Consider the following 24,213-nt stretch of genomic DNA (forward strand, 5'->3'; position numbering starts at 1 on the left):
TGTCTTTTTTTTTTTTTTTAACTCGAGGGGCTTTGGGTCACCAGACAGTCTTAGAGTCAGGGTGGACCACACGCCTGGAGGGGCTGGAGGAGACTTAACTAAGATCAGCCTCAAGAGCAATCAAGTATGCTTACATAAAGGAGCCCCTCAATAAAAATGTAATCACCAAAGCACGGTAAGCATCCCGGTTTGACTCCATGAGTACTGTCACACACTGATGCTGGGAAAGTAATGTGTCCTGACACCATAGGGAGAAGACAAAGGAAGCTCTGTGTTTGATACTTCCCCAGACTTCTGCCCTATGTGTTCCTTCCCTTGGCTGATTCAAATCTATATCCTTTCCCTGTAATAACCAGTAATGAAGAGTACAAAAGCTTTCAGTGAGTTCTGTAAGTTCTTCTAGCAAATTATGGGACCAGAGGGTGGTTTTGGAAACCCCCAGAACTTACAAATTCTGTCAGAAGTGAGGGGAGTCTTTCGTGGACTGTGTTCCCTAACTTCGCAGTTGGCCTAATTCCTCTCATGGAAAAATGATGAATCAGTAGAGCAAATATAATAAAACTATTCATTTAACAGATTTTTTTAAAAACTTTATTCTTCACCTCTAAATCACCATTTGGATTTCTAACTGTAAAAGAAAAATTTAGTCTAAAAATATGATCAAATAGTCAAACATAGAAAAACTGGAAAAACTAACTTAAATTTATATGGCATACTAAGTAAATTAACGCAACATCTTAACTGTCACATTCAATGTTTCCACACAAAATATAAACTATTATAATAAGGAAATGGTTAACATTAGAGTCTTCAAACTAAAATCATTTAAGTCTGATAATTCTACTAGATCTTTCAATAGTAACAGGAAGAGCTTTCAAAAAGAATATGCCTAAAATAATGCATGAATAACGCAAACCCTATAGTATCCAGTGAAGTGCTGGAATGCCTATTTTTATTTTTATTGTCTTATTACGCAATAAGAAAAATTAAAATATTTGATCCAAAAGTTTCACATCTGGAAATTGTTTCATATCAGAGATGGGGTTTACCATTTAACATACAGAATAAACAACACACATCTCAAATAATTATGATACTTTAAAAAAACTGGTAACTTTTTGACCCTAATAATTTCAGGATATGATAAACGAAAGAGAAAAAAGAGCTTACATTTGAAAATGCAGTCATAAAAAAAATATTCTGATAATCAAAATTTACTGGCTAAGCTTTTTTCCCCCAAGGATTCATTTTCAAATTACAGAAAATAAAGGTTTTTAAATATTATAAAGTTCAAATCCCAAGAGTCATATTACTTTGTAAGCTTTGTAAAAAGTGAGAAAAACACAATCAGTTCTGTTACTTTAAAGATTCCCTTCTTTAAAAAAAAAAACTTTTCTTTCCTAGACATAAATTCTTTCTCCTGAAAACACAACACTGCCTATAATTACAGACTACTTCAATATAAAACAAAAAGTATTTCTGAAAATTATGCTTAATAGTTATATCCTAAGTGTGTGAAAAGTAATTTTCCATTATAGTCAAGGAAAAGCAATGCAGACCTAGGTAAAACTGAGTGTCTAGTAGGGGAGGAAAACTTTTGCCTTCTTCCCTTTTAGGTTCTTTGGCTGGTCTAATAATTAAGCTGACATGAGACAGAATAACAGGAGAAAAACAAAATTTAATTTCATATATACAGGAGCTCATAAAGATATGAGACTCCAAGAAGTGACAAAAGCATGCAGTTTTTATACCTTTTAGACAAAGAAACAATTATTTGTGAAGATTTGACAAAACAAAGGGTCTGGGGCTTGGGGTAGCAAATTAATAAAGAAGTAACAAAGTTTGTTTAGTCACCCTTCTCCGCCTTGAATTTCCTATCTCTGATGATAAGGATGCCTTCTACTCTCCTAGTATAAGGAGGATACTTTCACATGAGAGATTTACTTCCTGCTTTCAGGGGGACCAAGGAGGGTCAGTGTCCTTCTTGCACCAGCTGTTTCTTTCCTCTTTTTTTTTTTTAATATTTATTTATTTATATATTTATTTGGCTGCACCGGGTCTTAGTTGCAGCACGTTGGGATCTTTAGTTGCAGCATGCACGATCTTTTAATTGCAGGCATGCAGGATCTTTTAGTTGCGCCATGCGCGATGTTTAGTTACGGCATGTGGGATCTAGTTCCCTGACCAGGGATTGAAGCCGGGCCCCCTGCATTGGGAGCACGGAGTCTTAGCCACTGGACCACCAGGGAAGTCCCTGGCTGTTTATTAAGTATTTTTAATTCAAAATAATCAACATGCCAAAGGGGCATATTTTATTCCACCTCACTCTCAAAAGGTCTAACAGCTATGATAAGAGATTATAGTTTAAGAGATAGATGGAAGATAAGCAGAATGAAGACTCTAAAAAATAAATGATGGAAAGCTTATTTGGATGAGTGACTACAGATGATCAACAGAAGGAAATTGTTAAAAAGTGAAAGAAAAAAGACTCTGTACCACAGGTAAACAAATTAACATTAAACAAAAAGGCTTTAACAAACCAAATCATGAAGACATCATGGGGTGGGGGTGGGGCATGAACAATACTGGATCAACAGTCTCCTTAGAAACACACAGTAAATTTACATAAGTGCAACAGTTGTTCTGTGGACTTGTTAGCTCTCTGGCTAAGTCAATACACCAGTCAGCTTCACTGCGTCAAGTATCAATTACTGAAGCTCTCTCCTGCTAAAGAATAATTAAATACACTGGGCCAACAAAGCAAAAGAATACTGTAATTAAGCAGCACAAATAAAGTGTTTTATTATCAAATTTGATGGGAAGTGGTTTTATTTAGCATTAAAGTGAGATTATTAATATAATAAAAGGCAATCCACATAACTGAGAAACAGCCAGTAAAATAACATGTAAGGAAGATTCTGAAAATAAACCATTAACTCATGGTTAAACTTGAGACCATACCTAAAATGCACATGAAATTCAAGAATAAGACATCATTTGTTTTAGTCTATCAAGATACTATGACCATAAAAAAGGAGCTATCAAAAAAAACTTCACAATTTTCCAGATCTTTTTTTTTTAAATAAAAGAATCTTAAATACTGAAATTAATATTCAAGTCCTACCTTAAAGGTAAGGTAGCCCCCTCTGTAAAATTTCTAGCAAAAGGTCTAGTGACCCTTTGTAAACACTTCACAGAACAGAAAACTCATGTTGATCCTGCTCTGTTACTATGTTTTTCCATAAACAGAAAAACATATTATTATGTAGAGTCTCACCATACTATATACACTTGCTGATGACTCACCTTTATACCCCCCTCTACAGGAGCTAATAATGAAGTGGAATCTGTGTTCAAAACTTTTTTGCTTAAAAAAGAGTAATAATTATAAACACAAGGGAATAAACTGAATATTCAGTAAGGGTTTCAGAGTAATTGTGAGGCAGTACGTGATAACTCCAAGTTCTTTTTTTAACATTTAGGTTTTTGTTAACATTCACCTTCACAGCTCCTATTGCTCTAAACACACCCAAACCCCAAAGCCTCACATATGACTTGGAGATCATATCCCCACAAACTCTGTGGCCCCATCAACACTCTCATCTACTAAGTGAGTGTGATTATCTCTAAACATATTTCTTAAAGAACAGTTACCCTAAAAAAAGAATAGTTACCAAATTGTTTGTTTGTGACATTTTCCTTTCCAAAGCTGCCACTGTTGAGATTTTAAGACAATGAGAATAAACAAGGTGGTAAAGATGGGGTAAATTCTTCAAATATACAGCTGTGACAATGTTTACAATCTCATTTATGACACAGTTTCAATAAAATGGTTTTTATTGTCTTCATTTTATATGAACATCTTAGCAATAAATAGTAACACTTTTTTTAATGACTGGCAAAATTATTCCTCCAAAAGCCTTCTAATTCATGACGTCTAATCAAAATGCCATTCATTTGAATATTTATTTAGTTCCTACTATATAGGCATAGATCATACACATTGACTTCAATATGTAAAAGTGTTTTAGCAATATTCATTCACTCAACAGATCCAACAAATATTTACTGAGCACCAAACTATATGCCAGGGTCTTTAAGCACTGGGGAAAATCCCAGTGAACAGACAAAAATTCCTGCCCTTATCATGTGGAGTTTACAATCTTGCAGAAGGAAACACATAACAATCAAATTAAGAAAATTGTGTAGTATGTTTTAAAGTCATAATGCTTTTTAAAAAGCAGGATAAGGAGCAACGAAGGGTAAAGAGGAGAACTGCGATTTTTAAGTAGAGTGGTCAAGGAAAGATTTAAGAGCAAGTGACATTTAAGTGTAGTCTTAAGGAGGTAAGGAGCAAGCTATATAGGTATCTGAGGGAAGAATGTTGTAGGCCGAGGAAACTGAGATAGAATGCCTTGCATGTTCTAGAAAGCAGTGACGAGGCCAACTGTGACTGAAAGTGTGAGCAAGGAGAGAAGAAAACTAAAGAGACAAGGAGGCTATGTCATAGCATGTGGTGCCTTGAAAGCCATTCTAAAAAATGTTACTGAGTGAAACGAGGGACAAAGAGTTGTGAACAGGGGCTTCCCTGGTGGCGCAGTGGTTGGGAGTCTGCCTGCCAGTGCAGGGGACACGGGTTCGAGCCCTGGTCTGGGAGGATCCCACATGCCGCGGAGCAACTAGGTCCGTGAGCCACAATTACTGAGCCTGCGCGTCTGGAGCCTGTGCTCCCCAACAAGAGAGGCCGCGATGGTGAGAGGCCCGCGCACCGCGATGAAGAGTGGCCCCCACTTGCCGCAACTGGAGAAAGCCCTCACACAGAAACGAAGACCCAACACAGCCATAAATAAATAAATAAATAAATAAAAATTAAAAAAAAAAAAAAAAAAGAGTTGTGAACAAAGGAGTGACATGATCTGATTTACTTTTTTAAAATTTATCTTATTTATTTATTTTTGGCTGGGTTGGGTCTTCATTGCTGCGCACAGGCTATCTCTAGTTGTGGAGAGCAGGGGCTACTCTTTGTTGCAGTGCGCGGGCTTCTCATTGCTGTGGCTTATCTTGTTGCGGAGCACAGGCCCTAGGTGCGCAGGCTTCAGTAGTTGCAGCACACGGGCTCAGCAGTTGTGGCTCAAGGGCTCTAGAGCACAGGCTCAGTAGTTGTGGCGCACGGGCTTAGTTGCTTCGCGGCATATGGGATCTTCCCAGACCAGGGCTCGAACCCGGGCCCCCTGCATTAGCAGGCAGATTCTTAACCACTGCGCCACCAGGGAAGCCCCCAATATTTGTTTTAAGCTCCATACCTGGGTCTTTCAATCAAATATATTTCATGGGAATTTTTGGTCAATTCTACGGAACATATTTATCATTGCAAAAATGTTTAAAATTTTGTTTTAATTTAAAATTCCTTCTTGCACCATTTAATGATCTGAAGGCACCTCTGAATTTTATAATAGCCACACTGTATGAACATAGGCTAGTTTTCATGTTACTTCAGTTGAGAAAGAGCAGACTGAATGGCTATGAGTCTCAATGGATGGAATTCCAACGCATCACAAAAACAGGGTTGTGGGACTTCCCTGGTGGCGCAGTGGTTAAGAATCCGCCTGCCAATGCAGGGGACCCGGGTTCGAGCCCTGGTCCGGGAAGATCCCACATGCCGCAGAGCAACTAAGCCTGTGCGCCACAACTACTGAGTCTGCGCTCTAGAGCCCACAAGCCACACCTACTGAGCCTGCGTGCCGCAGCTACTGAAGCCTGCGCACCTAGAGCCCGTGCTCCGCAACAATAGAAGCCACTGCAATGAGAAGCCCGTGCACTGCAATGAAGAGTAGCCCCCACTCACCGCATCTAGAGAAAGCCCGTGCGCAGCAACAAAGACCCAACCCAGCCTAAAATTAATTAATTAATTAAAAAACAAAACAAAACAGGGTTGTACTCCAATCTCCTCTTCACCTTAGTGAAACTACAAGTATATTTCACTGCTTTAGCAGACTGTAAGCTATGCTTCCATCTCTAACACAGTGGTATACTATTTTTATCCCAGAACAAACCAACATCCAAAAATAATGGAGCTTATTAACCAAATACTATCTGGAATATTAGTTTTCCTAAAACCAACTGACACCAAGGGGTAAAAAACAGAGCATTGGTTTTGGAAACAAACCTTTGTTTGAATCCAGCCCCTGTCACTAGGGTATTAGGTTTGACCTAAGGTATCATGTTACGGTTAACACCACAGGTTTTTTTCTTCTGTAAAATTAGTCTAATATTATAATAGATATGCAAAGTTTCCTTTTAAAATGACTTCTTTTAACCAATTTTTTTTTTTAAAGAAATTCACGTTCTTTTTATTTATTTATTTATGACTGTATTGGGTCTTCGTTTCTGTGCGAGGGCTTTCTCTAGTTGTGGCAAGTGGGGACCACTCTTCATCGCGGTGCGCGGGCCTCTCACCATCACGGCCTCTCTTGTTGTGGAGCACAGGCTCCAGACGCACAGGCTCAGTAATTGTGGCTCACGGGCCCAGTTGCTCCGTGGCATGTGGGATCTTCCCAGACCAGGGCTCGAACCCGTGTCCCCTGCATTGGCAGGCAGATTCTCAACCACTGCGCCACCAGGAAAGCCCCTAAAATGACTTCTTATATACTGATACCCAGCAGGATAGGGATAAAATGCATTTTTTTAATCTGGGAGAGGGAGGCAAAAGCAGTACTGGTGAACAGAATGTTGATGTTCTGCCTACTTATCCTATCAATAATTAAGAGAGATCTTGAAATCTATGACTAGTTATGGATGTGGCTATTTCTTCTTTCACCTAAAACTGCTATACAACTCCTCAGGACTCACAGGAGTCCTCTCTTGAATGAAGATTTCCAATGTTTTGGAGAAAAAAAAGTGCAGAACAGTGCATAGAAATATGCTGTCTTTTATATTAGAAGAGGAAGAAAAAATATGTACAGTTGCCTGTATTTGCATTAAAAAGGTACTAGAAGGGTAAAGAAAAAACTAATAAAATTGTTATCTTTGGGGAAAAGACAAGAAGGGAGACAACAATGTGAATGAGAGATCTCCCTATACACACAGTTGAATTTATTTTTTGGTGAATTACTTCTGTCCTTTTAACTTTTATTCATGAATTTAATTTTTATTTTTATCAAATACGTGTACTGTAACAAATTTTACAAAATAGTCTATATGATAAAAGCAAATCTCTCCACCCAAACAGAATCTTTAAACAGTTCTTATTCTAATGGTTGCCACCACAACATTAGATAATATGCTTATACCACTACTTTTAAGTTATCAACTTTAAAAATAAACTGGCTGACCTCTAATATGAAAACTTAGTTTACCTCTTATAATTCCTTTTTCTGTTCTCTCAATGTTTGAAATATATGCTCTTAATTTTAATTCTTGTGTAAGTATCTTTGAACTTTAAATACTACACGTGTATCTTTACTGCTTGTTTTGTCAATTTGACATTACCTCTTGATTCTCCAAAAGAGAGCTTTTGGGGCTAGTAATCTGTTCCCTCCCTCCCTCCCTCCCTCCCTCCCTCCCTCTGCCAGCTTCATTTTTACTTTTATTGGTATGCTTGTTACATTCTGCCCTCCAACAATAGCATTCTGGGCTTTGTCCATTCCTGTCCTGTCCAAAGGTTGACTCAAAGTTGAAAATCAATACACAGCATTTACACTTTTATTACAATATAAATATTGTTCAAGGAAACATAATCCTGGAACACTTCACTTTTTACTCTATGCGTCTAATGTCACAACCTTAGAACCACTTGAAAAAGACTATTCTTAGAATCAAGATCAAATGGATTCTTTATTATACTCTACCAATTTCTTAACATCATGCTACATTCTAATTTGGTTCATAATTAGACATTTTTATTTATTCATTCATTCATTTTTGCTTTCCGTGACATTTTTAAACTGTCTTTATTTTCCTCACGCTATTATCCTTTATTATATCATCATATTTTCCCCAAACTCTTCATGGCACCACTCATTCTATGTAGTCCTCATTTTTCTTCCTAAGATCTCCCTCCTAAAACCCTCTTTTCTCCTGCTTCAATCTAGAATGACTGCTCTCTAGGACTTCTGAACAGCTATTAACTTAAGTCTTCTTTTCACTTTTCATCTGGGTTGGCTCAACTTTTTCCTGAACTTCTGTCTTCCTTGTCCTTAGTTCACATTATTATTTTGCTGGAGTACAACCTTAAACAACTACCTAAATGATGATAAACACCAAGGTAAACTTTCTGGGTCCATGCACGTCAGAAAATTCTATCCTCATAATTAATCATTTGATAGCAAAGAATTCTGGGTTAAAATTTTTTTTTCCTAAGAAAATTACAAAAAGATTCACCATTTTCATCTAGCATATAGTAGGGCTGGTAAGATGCCAGTCTGACATTCATTTCTTTGAAGTTGACTTGTTTTCTGCCCCCACCTCCCCGGAAGCTTTCTGAATCATCTCTTCATCGGTGGAACTCTAAAATTTCACAATAACATATCTAGGTGATAGTCCTTTGTACTCACTGTACTAGGTAATAAATAGGTGGGTCTGAAGCCTGAAACTAGAATGAGCTGGTCTGAAGCCTGAAGCTACCACCGTCCTTTGTACTTCCTGTACTAAGTAATAAATAGGTTGGTCTGAAGCCCGAAGCTAACATGAATTGCTAACTCCCATCTCCAAAATCAACCATGGAGCAGCTGTAGAAGCTGAAGGGTTATGTGGATTTCAGGAACCAAAATAATGAGAGAAAAACCTTGATGAAATGTCAGGGAAAAAGATAAATCAACAGTTGAATTGAAAATTTAATACATTTCTCTTATAAAGTAATAGACCAAACATAAAAAATATGACCAGAAAAAAAATACAATCAATAACTTGAACTAATAGATACACTGAATGCAGAACCAGACATCCAGCTAAGAATAAACATTTATAAAAACAGACATTGTATCAGGTTGGCAAACTTTATATGTAAAGGGCCAAATAGTAAGGGATTTTAAACTTGGTGGGCCATACAGTCTCTGTCATAACTCACAAAAGCAGTCACAGACAATGTGAAAATGAATGAGCATGGCTGTGTTCCAATAAAACTTTAATTACAGACACTGAGATTTGAATCTCATCTATTTTTCACCTGTTACAAAGTATTAATCATTGGATTTCTTTCAAGCATTTAGAAGTATAAAGACCATTTTAGATTGCAGGATGTATAAAAACAGATGGCAGTGAGCCCTATTTCGCCCTTGGGCCATAGTTTGCCAACTCCCATATTAGTTCATAAAAGAAGTCTCAATATGTTCCAAAGGAATATACTGAACATACTATGTTCTCTGCAATAAAATTAGAAACAAAATTAAAAAGAGTGGCTAATGTTTGGGAACTAAACTTTTAAAGCCACTAAATAATCCTGGAGTTAAAAAGGAAACTTTGGAAAGATACATGCATCCCAATGTTCCTAGCAACACTATTTACAAGAGCCAAGATGTGGAAGCAACCTAAATGTCCATCAACAGATGAATGGATAAAGAAGTTGTGATATATATACATAGGAATATTACTCAACCATAAAAAAGAATGAAATAATGCCATTTGCAGTAACATGGATGGACCTAGGGATTATCATACTAAAATGAAGTCAGAAAAAGACAAATATCATATGATATCACTTACATGTGGAATCTAAAAAATGATACAAATGAACTAATTTAAGAAACAGAAACAGACTCACAGACATAGAAAACAAACTTATGGTTACCAAAGGGGAAAGAGGAGGGAGGCGTAAATTAGGAGTTTGGGATTGGCAGATACAAATTACTATATATAAAACAGATAAACAAAAGGCCCTACTGTAGAGCACAGGGAACTATATTCAGTATCTGTAATAAACTATAATGGAAAAGAATCTGAAAAAGAGAATATATATACATATATATAAATAAACATATATATGTAACTGAATCACTTTGCTGTATACCAGAAACTAACACAACATCGTAACTCAACTATACTTCAAAAATAAGTAAATAAATAAAGGAAATTTTTAAAGAATCATAAGTAAAATATAAAAATACTTAGATATAATAAAAATGAAAACACAAATCCAAAACTTGTGGGCTCCAGCTTTAGTACTTTAAGATAAGTTTATAGTTGTAAATACATTTATGAGAAAACAGATTTTAAAATATATGAGTTAATTATTAACTCAAAAAAGAAAAAAAATAAAGCAAAACAGCAAATCCAAATCCTAAGATTACTGTGAGAGGAATAAAAAACCTGAATTGACCATAAGAATTAAAGATAGTGAAGTAATAGACAACGACATCCCTATCCCCCACTACCAACCCAGGTCCAGATGACTTTGCAGGTGAGATCAACTAAATTTTGAAGAAAAAAGTTGTTCCACAAAACAGCAAAAGAATGAAAGTTAATCAGTTCATTTTAAGCAGCTAGTGAATGAAATCTTGATTCCAAAAATAAAATTAGAAAATCACCTCTTTGCAACTATCATTATAATAACGAATTAAGGCAAGAAGCATCACATAGATGCTAAAACTAGTAGGTTAAAATTTGAGAATTAAAATAATATTAGCATGGCCTTAAAGTACTACTCCACAAAATACTTACTAGTTGCAAAGAGAAAAACAGTAAATTTACAACAGAAAACCTGGCAAATACAGCTTTAACCAAGTGATCAAAGTTAACATTACAAGTTATAGGACAAATCAGCATCCTCTGCCTTCTGATAAAATACACTGAGAATATAACATGACTTCTGTGGTACTCCTGCAAAAATACATAACCTAAATTTACTTATAAGAAACAGATAAACTCAAAGTAAGGGATATCCTACATAATAACATGCCTATATTCTTTTAAAACGTCAATATCATGAATCAAAAAGACTGAGGAAACATTTTAGATTAACTTCCAGATTTTGATAATTATGCTACAGTAATGTAAAATGTCTTTATTTTTAGGCAATACACTCTAAAGTATTTAGGGGTCAAAGAATAAAGTAAAATAATGTATCAATGAAGTTTCAAGGAATCTCCTTGACAAGCTATTAATTACGAAGGGAAAATTAGTAACTTAATATAGTGGAGAAGCTGGGCTGACAATCATGCTAACCAAATGATGATTCAGAAAGTGAAAAAAAGAATATAGAGAGATATATGTATATCTACAGAAAGTAACATACACATATGTATAAAGAAAAAGAGAGAAACACTATAAATGAATAATAAAACAAATGGGGCAAATGTGAATTACCTGGGTAATGGTTATATAAGTTTTTATACTATTCTACAAACTTTCTGTAAGTTTGTACTGAAGTTTTAAAAAACTAAGATATCAATGAAATTCACCACATTAGTATACTATGAAAAAACAAAACCTTTAAAAAGGAAAAATCAAAGTATGTGTAAATTATGGTAAGCTATTAGAGAGAGAGAGAGAATGTGGCCATATAAAAAAGTCATATGCACAGTGATTTACAACCAAAAAAGTATTTGCACTTACATGATCTTACTTGGACATGAATAAGCTATTTTATTATTCATTTTTCAGTATTTATTCACTACTTTGAGTTAGGTAGTTGTATTAGTTATGAATGGATACATAACAAATTACCCCAAAATCTAGCAACTTATAAAAACAAGTATTTTTAAACTCAATTTCTGAGAGTCAGGAACCTGGGCATGGCTTAGTTAGGTCCTCTGGCCCAAAGTCTCTCACAGGCTGCAATCATCTCAAGGCTCAATAGAGGAAATGGAGGTCTCACTTCCAAGCTCACTCAAGTGGTTGCTGGCAGGATTCATTCTGTAAATGGGCCTCTCCATAAGGTAGCTCACTTTTGTCAGAGTAAACAAAGAGAAAGCAGGAGAAGCCAGTCCTTTGGAACCTAATCCTTCAAGTAGATTTAAGCCTACCATCTTGCTATTTGTTATCTCTTTGGCTCATCCATCCTTTAACCTATCTTAAACACAGACAGATTAAAAGAAAAGGAAAAGGAACAGAAAAAAGATATACCCCACAACTACTAATCATAAGAAAATTGGAATGACTAGAATGACTACATTACTATCACACAAAGTAGATTTCAGGACAGGAACTATTACTAGATAAAGATATATATTACAAATGATTTTTTTAAAGGTTAATTCATCAAGAAAATACAACATTCCTAAATGTGAATGCATCTAATAACTGAGCTTTAAAATATATAAAGCAAAAACTGACAGAACTACAAAAAGAAATTAAAAAAACACAACTACAGATGGAAATTCCAATATTCTTCTCCTCTTTCAGTAATTAACAGAATAGAAAGAAAATCAGGAAAGTTAGGGAGGACTTGAAACTTCAACCAGTTTATTCTATTGACATTTATAAGGCACTACACCCAACAAAAATAAATTATACATTTTTTTCAAGTGTACATAGAACATTCATAAAGACAGACTATAGCTTGACATTAAAACAAATCTCAGAAAATGTAAAGAGGTGAAATGGTATACAGCATGTTCTCTAATCAAAGTAGCATTTAAAAAAATAGAAAGGGACTTCCCTGGTGGCAGTGGTTAAGAATCCGCCTGAGGGCTTCCCTGGTGGCGCAGTGGTTGAGAGTCTGCCTGCCAATGCAGGGGACACGGGTTCGGGCCCTGGTCTGGGAGGATCCCACATGCCGCGGAGCGGCTGGGCCCGTGAGCCACGGCTGCTGAGCCTGCGCGTCTGGAGCCTGTGCTCCGCAGCAGGAGAGGCCGCGATGGTGAGAGGCCCGCGCACCGCAATGAAGAGTGGCCCCCGCTTGCCACAACTGGAGAGAGCCCTCGCACAGAAACGAAGACCCAACACAGCCAAAAATAAATAAATAAATATATAATAAAAATAATTAAAAAAAAAAAAAAAGAATCCGCCTGCCAATGCAGGGGACATGGGTTCGAGCCCTGATCTGGGAAGATCCCACATGCTGCGGAGCAACTAAGCCCATGCACCACAACTACTGAGCCCGTGTGCCACAACTACTGAAGCCCGCACACCTAGAGCCCGTGCTCCGCAACGAGAAGCCACTGCAATGAGAAGCCTGCACACCAGGACGAAGAGTAGCCCCCACTCACCGCAACTAGCATAGCAACGAAGACCCAACGCAGCCAAAAATAAATTAATTAAATAAATTTCAATAAAAATAAAAATTAAAAAATTAAAAATAGAAAGAAATCCCAAGATTTGGCTTTGAAAACCCCCAAATATTTAGAAATTAAATCACGCTTATAAATAATCATAGGTAAAAAGAGAAATCACACTAAGAGTAGAAAATACTTTGAACTGAGTGAAAATTAAAACCCAGCACACCAAATTTCGTGTGATGCAATGAAAGAAAAAAAATCTGAACAGCACAATACCTATTTTTTAAAACTGACTTCATAATTGAAAACCTTCCTGCAAAGAAAATGCACCCACAAATAGCTACACTGATGAATTCTATCAAACATTTAAGGAAAAAATACTACCAGTCTTATACAAACTCTCGTCAACAGACTGGACATGGCTGAAGAAAGAATTATGAGCTTGAAGACATTTCAACAGGAACTTCCCAAACAGAAATGCAAAGAGAAAAAAGAATTGGAAAAAAAAAAGAAAGAAAGAGAGGAAGAGAGAGTGAAGTAGAAAAAAACATTTCAAAGTAATGAATGACCAAGAGCTTTCCATAATCAATGATAGAAACCAAACCACAAACCCAGGATCTCAGAGACCACCAAGTAGAATAATACCAAAAATATGCACTTCAACAGATCATTCAAACTGCAGAAAACCAAAAACAAAGAGAAAATCTTGAGGAAAAAAAACCTCTTTACCTACAGAGGACTAAGGATAAGAATTACAGAGGTTTCTTTCTCATCAGAAACCATGGAAGCAGGAAGAAAGTAGAGTGGAATATTTAAAGAGTTAATGGAGAAAAAAAAACCCACCAACCTAGAATTCTACATGAAAAGCATCCTTCAAAAGTAAAGGAGAAATAAAGACTTCTTCAGACAAAAACCAAGGAAGTGTATTATCAGTAGACCTGCCCTACAAAAAATGTTAAAAGAAGGTCCTTGGGGAGAAGAAAAATTATATAGATCAGAACTCAGATCTACATAAGGAAAGGAAGACTGTTGGAGAAGGAATAAATGAAGGTATTTTATACTTCTTAATTGATCTAAAAAGCCTGTTTATTTAAAGTAATAATAGTAACAATGTATTGGGTGATTACTGCATATGGTTAAGTAAAATGAAGGATAACAGTGTCCTAAGGGACAGGAAGGAGAAATTGGGAATGCTTTGTTTAAGGTACATGCACTATACATGAAGCAGCATAGCATTATTTGAAGGTGGACATAAAATGAGCTGTAAATGTATACTGCAACCATTAAAAAAATTTTTTTAAAGAGGTATAAGATGCTAACAGAGGAAATAAATGGAATCATATAAAATGCTCAATTAAAACCAGAGAAGGCAAAAAATATGAGAGGGAGAAGATAAAAACAAAGAACAAGCCAATGAATACAAACAGTTATGAACAAGGTACTTATTAACTAAATTAATCATCCCTTGAAATGTGAATGGTAATGGCCCACATACACCAATTAAAAGATTGCTCAGAGTGGATTTAAAAAAAACAACAAAAAACCTAACGATAAAGTTGTCTACAAGAAACCCACTTTAAAAGAATAGGCAAAAAAGTTAACATTCATAAAAGAAGGTAAGTGAATGGCTAATAAGCACATGAAACGGTACACACCACCATCAGTCATCAGGTCAATGGAAATTAAAACTATAATGAGATGCTACTAGGCATTCTAGTTATACTCACTAGAATGCCTAACAGTAAAGTGTTGGCAAGGATGTGGGGCAACCTGAACTCGAATACAAAGCGGCTCTAAGTGTAAAGTGGTACATTTTAAAAAATAACCAAGTTAAACATACACATATCCAATTTTACTCCTAAGCATAGTGTACAATGAAACACACATTTACCCAGAGACATACACAAATGTTTACAGTCGCTTTATTCATAATAGCTCAAATCTGAAAAGAACCCAAATGCCCACCAACATGAGAATGGATTTTTAAATATTGTGATATATTCACACAATGGAATACTCTCGTTAATAAATAAGAAAGAACTACTGATACACAGAACATAGATAAATCTAAAAATCCATTTTGCTGAGTAAAAGCCAGGCATCAAAGAGCTTATGCTGTATATATGGAGTATGAATATTTATTTCACTTATATGAAAATCAAACACGCAAAATTAATCTGTGGTGACAGAAATCACAAGAGTTGCCTAGACTGGGTCTAGAAAAGGGCAACAGGAAACGGGGATACATTTGTCAAAATTTATTGCACTGTACCCTTAAGACCTGTGCATTTCACTCTATGTAAGTTAAGTTAAAAAAAAAAAAAAAGATTTCTGGCAAACGCCTTTTCTGTAGTTCAAACACAGCAAGCAGTAGGTGCATTTTTTCTGCAAAGGGTCAGAAAGTAAATATTTTAGAATTTGCAGTCATATGGCCCCTGTTATAACCCTTCTGTCATTGTATCGTTAAAGTATCCAGACAATATGGAAACAAATGAGCATGGCTGTGTTTCACTAAAACTATTTACAAAAACAGGTGCCAAGCTGGATTTGGTCCACAGGCTGTAGTCTGCTAACTCCTGGTGGAGCAATAGAAAATCAATCTTCAAAATTAATTTAAATACACTGTAGTGTTTTTTCCTATATAGTGACAGGCATGATAATTATTAGAAGCCAATTATAGTCCTTCCTAAATTTGTAGGTTTTTCTATACTCATCTAATCATTTAAAATAGAAAGGTAAACTAGAAAATGCCTAAAATATATTTAATATGGAAGATCATTTTAAAAAATCATTTAATGGCCACTACAGTATTCTGAAAAATTATCCAGGAATGTGAGAAATATTTGAGTTTAAGATACACTAGCTAGTAATAAAGTATGAACTAGAAATTTAAAATACACTTAGTTACACACACAAAAAGCTATGTTACCCACAATGCTGATGCTTTGATTTATCTGGTATAATAAAGTTCTTGAAACATGCCCAGCATCAATCATCATCACCTGGTTCGTTCTTTATTTAAAAGAATTGAAAATTAAGAACAGCAATTACTTCTTGCTGTTTTTAAAAGCATTTCAGAATACAAAATAACATATGGAAATAAAACAAATATTTTATGAGAAGTACCAAAAGCTAATTTTTTGCCTAATTTAGGCAAGGCTCAAAAACTGATACCCTGCAAAGAACATCCAGGGTATACAACTAGGTATAAATAAATCTCAAATACAGCACAGCCCTAAGTTGCCTGAAAATGTTTATCCATCTTCAAGAAAATTCTAATCTAAAAAAAGAATTTAATTCTCTCTCACCATGGTATATACCTATTAGAAGAAACACTAGCAAAATCAGAAGGCTTGGCTCCAGTATGTTTGCCACCTCATTGATTGTGTGAGAATTTGGCATCCATTCATTCATCAAGCATTTCTGAGAGCTTACTATGTGCCAGACACTGGAAACACAGTAGTGAAGGAGATATCAAAAATCCCTGCCCTCATGACATATTCTAGTGAGTCACTTAATCTCTAAAAACAATTCAGTTTTCTTTCACTAAGGTAATGGACTTCATATTTAAGGGTATTTTCAATTCTCTAAAATAAAATCCATATTACTTTCTGCATCCAGGAAAGCAACTGATGGAGCATAACCTGAAATCCACTCTTGCACTGGCTAAAACTATTTCTTGTATCATTATACTCAGACAGCAAATAAAAGAAAATAAGTGTCATTCTTGAAGAATTTATTTAAATTCGCTAATTTTGGCTTATACAATCTAGAGGAAATATGAGCCTTATTGGCCTATTACTTGGTAACTAAACTTCCTTGGATGGGATCCAAGCTTTGAAGCAGAACAATCTTATGAGAATTTTCTTCATATAATGAATAATTTTACAGACATTTCCAGTATTGCCAAGTGAATCAACTAATCAGCTTATCCTTTCTTCAGAGTAGGATCTGATCTTTGTTTCCAAAGTGCTTGCTGCAACACAGGTAGTCAGAGATCCTAATTGCGTATTCAAATCTAGTTCCTGAGCCTTACATTTAAATTTTTCTCTTATCTATCATCAAGATATATTTTTCCCCAAAATAAAACAGGCATGACAGTCCTTCAAGCATAACTCCTCAACTCCCAAATGTAAGTTTTTTAAATGTTTCATGTATTCATTTTTCCCAGATAAACTCTAGAATCACAAATTACATTTCTGGTAAGACCAAAACAACTCTCACTTTAAATATCCCTTCCCTCACAGGCCCCTACGGAGATGCCAAAAGGGATCCAAGACATAAGCATGCAGTTTCTAATCTATGAGTATCATTCCCAAATGAGAAATTAACATAAGTATCTACCAAAAAGAAAAAGTATATCCCACCAAAAGAGGTTTCTCCATTTATTTACAACTCATAAAATATGTTCGAAGTTTGCCAAAGCAAGCTAACTCCATCCAACTTCAAAAGACAGTATAAGCAGTAGTCCCCAATTAAGCTAATCTTGAACATCCTATTGTTAGTCTAAAACTCTGCTATCTTTATGCTTATATTTTAAGATGTTGTAGGAATATGAGCACCACCATCAGATCCAATAAAACCACATGCAGAAGTGTTGAAATTGTTAGCTAGAGATGATGGACAGAAAGCATCAAAACAACTTTACATAAAATACATATAATATACACATGAATTATTTCCATTTTCTACAGTAATATGAACTGTACGTGGTCTCTACAACTAGATTCTCAACTCAGCTGCATCAAATACCAAATTGCTAAAAGAAATCTTAAAACTTCCATTTATATTTTATTTTTTATTTTTTTTATTTTTGGCTGTGTTGGGTCTTCGTTTCTGTGTGAGGGCTTTCCCCAGTTGCGGCAAGCGGGGGCCACTCTTCATCGCGGTGCGCGGGCCTCTCACTATTGCGGCCTCTCTTGTTGCGGAGCACAGGCTCCAGACGCGCAGGCTCAGTAGTTGTGGCTCACGGGCCTAGTTGCTCCGCGGCATGTGGGATCCTCCCAGACCAGGGCTCGAACCCGTGTCCCCCGCATTGGCAGGCAGACTCTCAACCACTGCGCCACCAGGGAAGCCCTCCATTTATATTTTAAAAGCCTCATATTGATGAACTCGATTTGTATTTTAGAATCCAGTAAATGAGAAGACTTTGACAAAACTGAAATGACTTATAACTCAGAAGAATCATTACTGTAAAATATTAATTATCCAGCTCTCCCGCTGTTCACCTTTTAGACAGTACCCTCATTGCTGGCAGCGAGGTACAATGAAAAAAAAAAGGTCAGGTTTGGAACCAGAAAGACGTGGGTTTGAACTCTGGTGCACCACACCTTGAACACAAACTTTCTGAACCTATTTTTTCATCTCTAAAATGGGAATATTAATACCTACCTTGAAGAACTGTTTCAATTATTAGTGAAATATATGTAAAGCATCTTGCATATAATAGGAATTGAAGAAACTTTAGCTGCTATTATTACTTTATTACTCATAAATGCATCCAAGACAAGATAAAAGAAAGGACATGACAGGAAAATAAATCAGAGCCTAGGTTACATGTAACTGCTAAAACAACAAAAGCAAATAAATACCCTGATAGTTAAAGCGAAATTTTGGGCTAAACATTTTGTTCACATTTTATATAAACAAGATAATATTGTAACCACTCTTTATAAACACATAAAATCCAAAATTAGCTACAGGTCTACTTATGTTGGAGCTAAATAAAAATGAAAGATTATTATCATACAATAAAACAGATAATTTTATGAACAGGTGAGATGATTTCACCATTGGAAAAAAATGCCAAAACTAAGATTTAAAAATGCTTATGAAAGGATATTAAAAGATTCCTACCTTTAAACCGACTGCTATAAGATCTGTAACAACACTGTATGGAAAAAGTAAAAAGAGAAAATGGAAAACAAAGTTAGAGAACAAGTTTTAAAAAGACAGAGATAATAAGATAAAGAAAAAAAGAAAAAGCATTATAATAACAAATAATAAAAATAAGAATGTGATGAGTTGTGAAATGTTAATACAAAGAAAAGTGATGGGACAGTCTAGCAACAGCAGAGTGTAAAAGCAAAGCTTTAATAGCAATGTAAGAAACAAATAATAAATTCTCTTTTGGTACGTGTTTATCCATTTACCTCTATTTAACAAACCCAAACCAAAATTTTAAATCATCAAAGTTTATTCTTTTAAATCACTGGTATGAATTATCATATTTAAAGTTTTAAAAGAAACAAAACCAGTGAGTGGATTTTACAGAAATAGACGGTAACTTGCAAATTTGCATCTACCACCCAAAGGGCTCACCAAAATATAGCTAAGACAGTCTCTCAGAATTAAGAACACAAACATCAAACTTCAGACGTCAAAATTTTCAAAGATTTGCTTTAAAAAAAATTCTACCACATCAAAACTGTGTTTAAGTATCAATTATCTCAGGAGGAAATGAACACACACACACACACACAAAAGACAGTTGGGATTTGAGGTGGAACTAGAAAGATATGTTGACTGGTGGTTTGTTTTTTTAACTATCCAAAATAATGAAAAAGGACCTTTTTCAGGCTATGGAAGAATGTAGAAATTTAAGTAGCCTCCTAAAAGCATAAACTCACTGTGTTCAAAACCATATCCCTTAACACCAAGATGTAAAAAACCTACATAGTTCTGCCAAGCAAAAATCCATCTCTCCCAACTCCCCAAAAAACCGTCTTCAATTAAGTTTGTCTCCATATCTCCTAAGAGAAAGCTATAATAAAATTCTATATATTGTTAATAACCTATGTCATCATTACTTAATAAAAGTAAACAAGTTTGTTTCATGATGCAAATTTAACTGTTTTAAACAATAACCATGTAGAGTTAAAAGTTTTTCTTTTGAAACTTAAATTTTGTTTGAAATTTAAATGTGATAACTGACATTTGTGCATAAAAAATTAGATTGTGTAATATGTACTACGATATTGGTCCCGATGCAAAGAGTAAATCATGCTGCTACTTGAACTTCCAAATGAACTTACCTTCCAGTATGTCTTACTGCCCCACATATTTAAACCAATAAACTCATTCTTAGCTTTCAAACCACATTTAGGGTGAAGAGAAAGTTAACTTCTTAAACACTATCTGAAAGAGTAAGTCTGCACTTCACAGTTGCCCAAGAATTTAACAGTCAAGATGCATAAGCCAAGAGTCCTCTTTCTTATCACTATAACTTTTCCAATACAAAAAGCTAGTCTGCTTCCATATCTCAAGTCAAACCACTAGTCAAGACAATTAACTACACATAGTGAAATACTACTTCCACAGCCTTTCTCAACTGAAATATTGGCATAATTATACAAATAATTAAGAGCAAAATCCTGCACACATACAAAGTGTAATTGAAAAAGGTGGTGTGAAATGAGTTTTCAACAATGCTCTCAGAGAAGCTTCAATTAAACAATAAAAACAGATTCAATTAAATTTTTAAAATACTTTGGAGAACATCACCACCACAAATGAAATCTAAAATTGCACTTTGTCTAACGTCTGTAACAGTGTGCAATGTACATTCAAATGAGTTAATCCAATATATTATCATATAGGCTTATTATAAAACTAGGATAAACGAAATCTAATGAAGGCAAAAATTGTTCGAACATTCCATCGTCTTTACACAGCATAATTACAATCAACTATACGGCAACATGTACGCGGCTTTACTGTTCAAGCAAGTTCCGTATACTCCACAACCAAGAGGTCTACAGAAATCTTGTCATCAAAATCAAGTAAAAGGCCAAACAAAATCTCAAGTGCATAATGAAAATAAATAAGTGGATTTGCAGGCTCTAATAGAGGTGTTTTTTTTTTGGATCTTGATGCACATAGACTACGACCTTCAACTAATTAACCAAGATCCTAATCTAGTTGTTTTCTTAATCATTCAAATATCTGTCTGGTCCCACCCCATAATCCTGGGTCCCCAGAGAAACATTTATATCGGTGATCCTAAATCTTTATTTTGGCCACAGACCTCATTCACTTTTAAAGCGTTTCAAAGCTCTCCGAAAATCGCACTTATGCAATATTTTGCACACATCGCAGGGAATTCACAAGTTTCTTGGGGGGCGGGGGTTTGGTAGGGGCACGCGTCCCTGGTCACCGAGTCCAGACGCCCGGTGTACGGTAATCGTTAACAGAGCTCCCAGCACAAGCCCGGAGACCGCGTGGGACCCCGGCTCCGGGACCGGGTCGCCGTCCAGACGTGTACCCGCGCGTGCCCTCGCCGTCCGCCACTCCGCGGCCACTCGCCTCCCCGCCAGAGGAAGCTCCAGCGCCCGCCCCACCTCCCCGGTAAACAGCAACTCTCCGAGCGGGAGGACGCCCGCCCCGAGCGCCGCCTCCGCCTCCCCCAGCGCCGCGCACCATTTTCTGAGAGGAAGTGTCTGGAGGCCGGGCCGGGCTCCCCTGACTCTCGGGCAGAGGACGGACCTCGGCACCCGCGGGCTGCACCGGGCTTTCCTCCGCTTCCTTGGGCGAGGGTGTGAAGAGGCGGACATTACGGGGGCGCCGCGAGGGGGAAGGAGAGGCTGCGGCGGACCGCCCCTCCGGGACTCGGGACTCCCCGAGGAGGCGCCCGGAAGCCCCGCCGTCCGGCTCGGCCCGGGCCGCTCCTCGGGCCGCCGGCGCCGCACCCGGCTCCCCGCTCCGACGCGTCCGACCGAGAGCCGAGAAGAAGCGGGCAAGCGCAGCCCGGTGGCCGCCGAGCACTTACCCATCCATGGCCCACACGGAGGAGCGCACAGTGCGGAGACTGACGGGCCCACCGCGAACGGAGGGAGGAGGCAGCGGCAGCAGGGCGGCTCCGAGTACCGGCAGGCTGTGCTTCTCCGGAGCTCCGGCCGGTCGAAGGTGGAAAGAGAGTGGAAAGCAGGGGCGGAGACCAGGGACGCTCCCGCCACCGCCGTGCCCCCGCCTTCCCCACCCCCCCGAGCGCGTCCCCGCCTCGCCTCACCCCGCCCCTCAGCGTCGACGCCCTCCCTGGGCCCCGCCCACAGCCGCCCTCCGGCTCGGCTCCAGGGCGCCCTCTTCCTGCGGCACCCTGAGACTCCGCCTCCGGGTGCCCCGCCCCGGCGCGCGCGCCCCGCCCCCGCCTCCCTCCTGCGCTCACGGGAGCGCGCGCCTTGTGCTTCCCGCTTCGCTGCCCCACCCGCGCTCCCGCGGGCTCCGCCGGCCTTCCGGCTTCTCCGCCCGGGGCGGCCTAGCTTGGACACCTCCCCTCTACCGGCGGGAAAAGCGTTGGGGACCCGACTCCGGAGAGTAGGTAGGAGTGTCCCGCGAGGGCCCCAGAACCGCCACGGAATTGCCCCGGGTGGGCAAGGCTGTTGGCGGCTCGGCCCGGAGCAGGGAGGCCCGGCGCGGGCTGTGGTCTTCGGAGCCCCAGGCCTTGCAGCCCCAGGAAGCGCCAGTCACCCGCCCGGTGACCCTCACCGGCTCGATAGGTGTGGTTGGGATGAAGATGAAAGAGGGGAAAGAGACTGCCCCGAACTTGAGAATATTTGCATTTTTATACAGTTTTAGTCTCTGAGTGCTTTTCGACCTCGACTGCCTGGGATCGAATTTATGGGAAATATTCATCTCAGGATATGGAATGGCCACTGTATTGATAGCATTTTATAAAAGTTTCCACATTCTCCCTGTAAAACAACAACAAAAACCTACGAGGGAGTGCTTATTCTCGTTTTTCAGATGAAAATTTAGACATGAATAGAACGATTTGCCTACAGTTTCACACCCGCTAAAGCCCTTTTCTCTTAGTCTGAGCAAAATTATAAGCACATAACTAGTGGCAACTCGCTTTTTTTCCCTTTTATATTCAGTTTGGTTCCGAAATTGAATGATTTTTCAATTCAGAGATCGCCAAAACGTGAGCCACTAAACGCTGTCCTCCACCAAATTCTTAACCTCCTGAGTAGAAAGAGGGGGCGGCTCCCTCTCATCCTCATTTGAAAAGCCAGTAACGAGAAGCTCAATCATCTATCCTTGCTACTATCCCGCTTTTTAAAAGTGGGTGCTACCTAAAAGATTTAAACTGTCGATTCATCCATCATTCACTTAATATTTATTACTTACTCTGTGCCAAGCACTGCAGGGCTATCCAAGAAAATCAGGTCCCAGCCTTTGCGGTTGCATGGATTCCTCTCTTAGTTTATTTATTATTTATTTATTGGCAAAACAGTTTTCAAACAGCTCAGGTATCTTATTCAGAGAGATCATTTTTAAAATACTGTATCTAACGTAAATCCCACTTTCCAAAAGGTCAAATATATTTTGTTTTGTATGTTAAATCTAAATACTAATTGCAGTTGTAAACATTGCCAACCTACATTGCTAGATGGATATTAAAAATATCAGCAAGATAAGTAGCTGATGCGGTCTTGCTATTGTTGTTTTTGGGAATATATTCTGTTGATGAAATTTCCTTAATTTTTTTTTTTTTAGCTACACAAATAATAATATGCATACATGCTCATTTGGAAAATTCAAACAATATTAAATATTAAAAAGTTATAATTATTTTTCTTCACAAGCCACCCACTGCCCACGATAACCAGTGTAACAATTGTGTGTGCATCCTTCCAAGACCCTCACCGGTTTTTGCTTTTCTCACGTAAAAATCCTGGAGATTTTTTTTTCATGTCAGTACTTTTCATCTACTTAATTCTTTTTAATACTGCATAGTATTTCATGGTTTCATGTGCCATAATTTTATTTAACCTTTTCCAAAATAGTGGAAATTTACAGTTTCTAATTACTCAAAATAATTAACAGTATTGCAAAGAATGTCATGTATGTATGAACATCTTTGCACACATATATCTGAGGAATAGATTGCTAGAAGCAGAATTGCAGAACAAAGGGCATAAGCATTTTCAGATTTCATAAATATTGCCAAAATGATTCCCAAAAAGCTGAACCAATTTACTCTTTATTTTTTTAAAAAGTTCTATTTCTCTTAGCCAATGCCTTAAGATAACTAATAAATTTCAATATTAAAAAATAAACGTTG

At 37.5% G+C, this 24,213-nt stretch overlaps 1 protein-coding gene across 3 annotated transcripts in view; it reads right to left on the reverse strand.

Annotated features, from left to right (window-relative positions):
* PTBP3 (polypyrimidine tract binding protein 3) overlaps positions 1-22,053 on the reverse strand; it is a 103,615-nt gene extending 81,562 nt beyond the window's left edge. For 2 of the 3 annotated variants that reach the window (XM_007178204.2, XM_007178203.3), the window contains exons 1-2: positions 21,919-22,047; positions 19,008-19,041 (exon numbers count right to left, since the gene is read on the reverse strand). In XM_007178204.2, coding sequence (XP_007178266.2) covers positions 19,008-19,041; positions 21,919-21,926 — 42 coding nt within the window. In that variant the 5' untranslated portion in view covers positions 21,927-22,047. Of the gene's footprint in view, positions 1-19,007; positions 19,042-21,918 lie in introns of all 3 variants that reach the window. The other variant, XM_028165413.2, reaches the window with a different exon arrangement.
* Positions 22,054-24,213: the final 2,160 nt, after the last annotated feature.

This window comes from Balaenoptera acutorostrata, chromosome 6 (genome assembly GCF_949987535.1).
Source record: "Balaenoptera acutorostrata chromosome 6, mBalAcu1.1, whole genome shotgun sequence".
In the NCBI taxonomy this organism is placed as follows: domain Eukaryota; kingdom Metazoa; phylum Chordata; class Mammalia; order Artiodactyla; family Balaenopteridae; genus Balaenoptera; species Balaenoptera acutorostrata.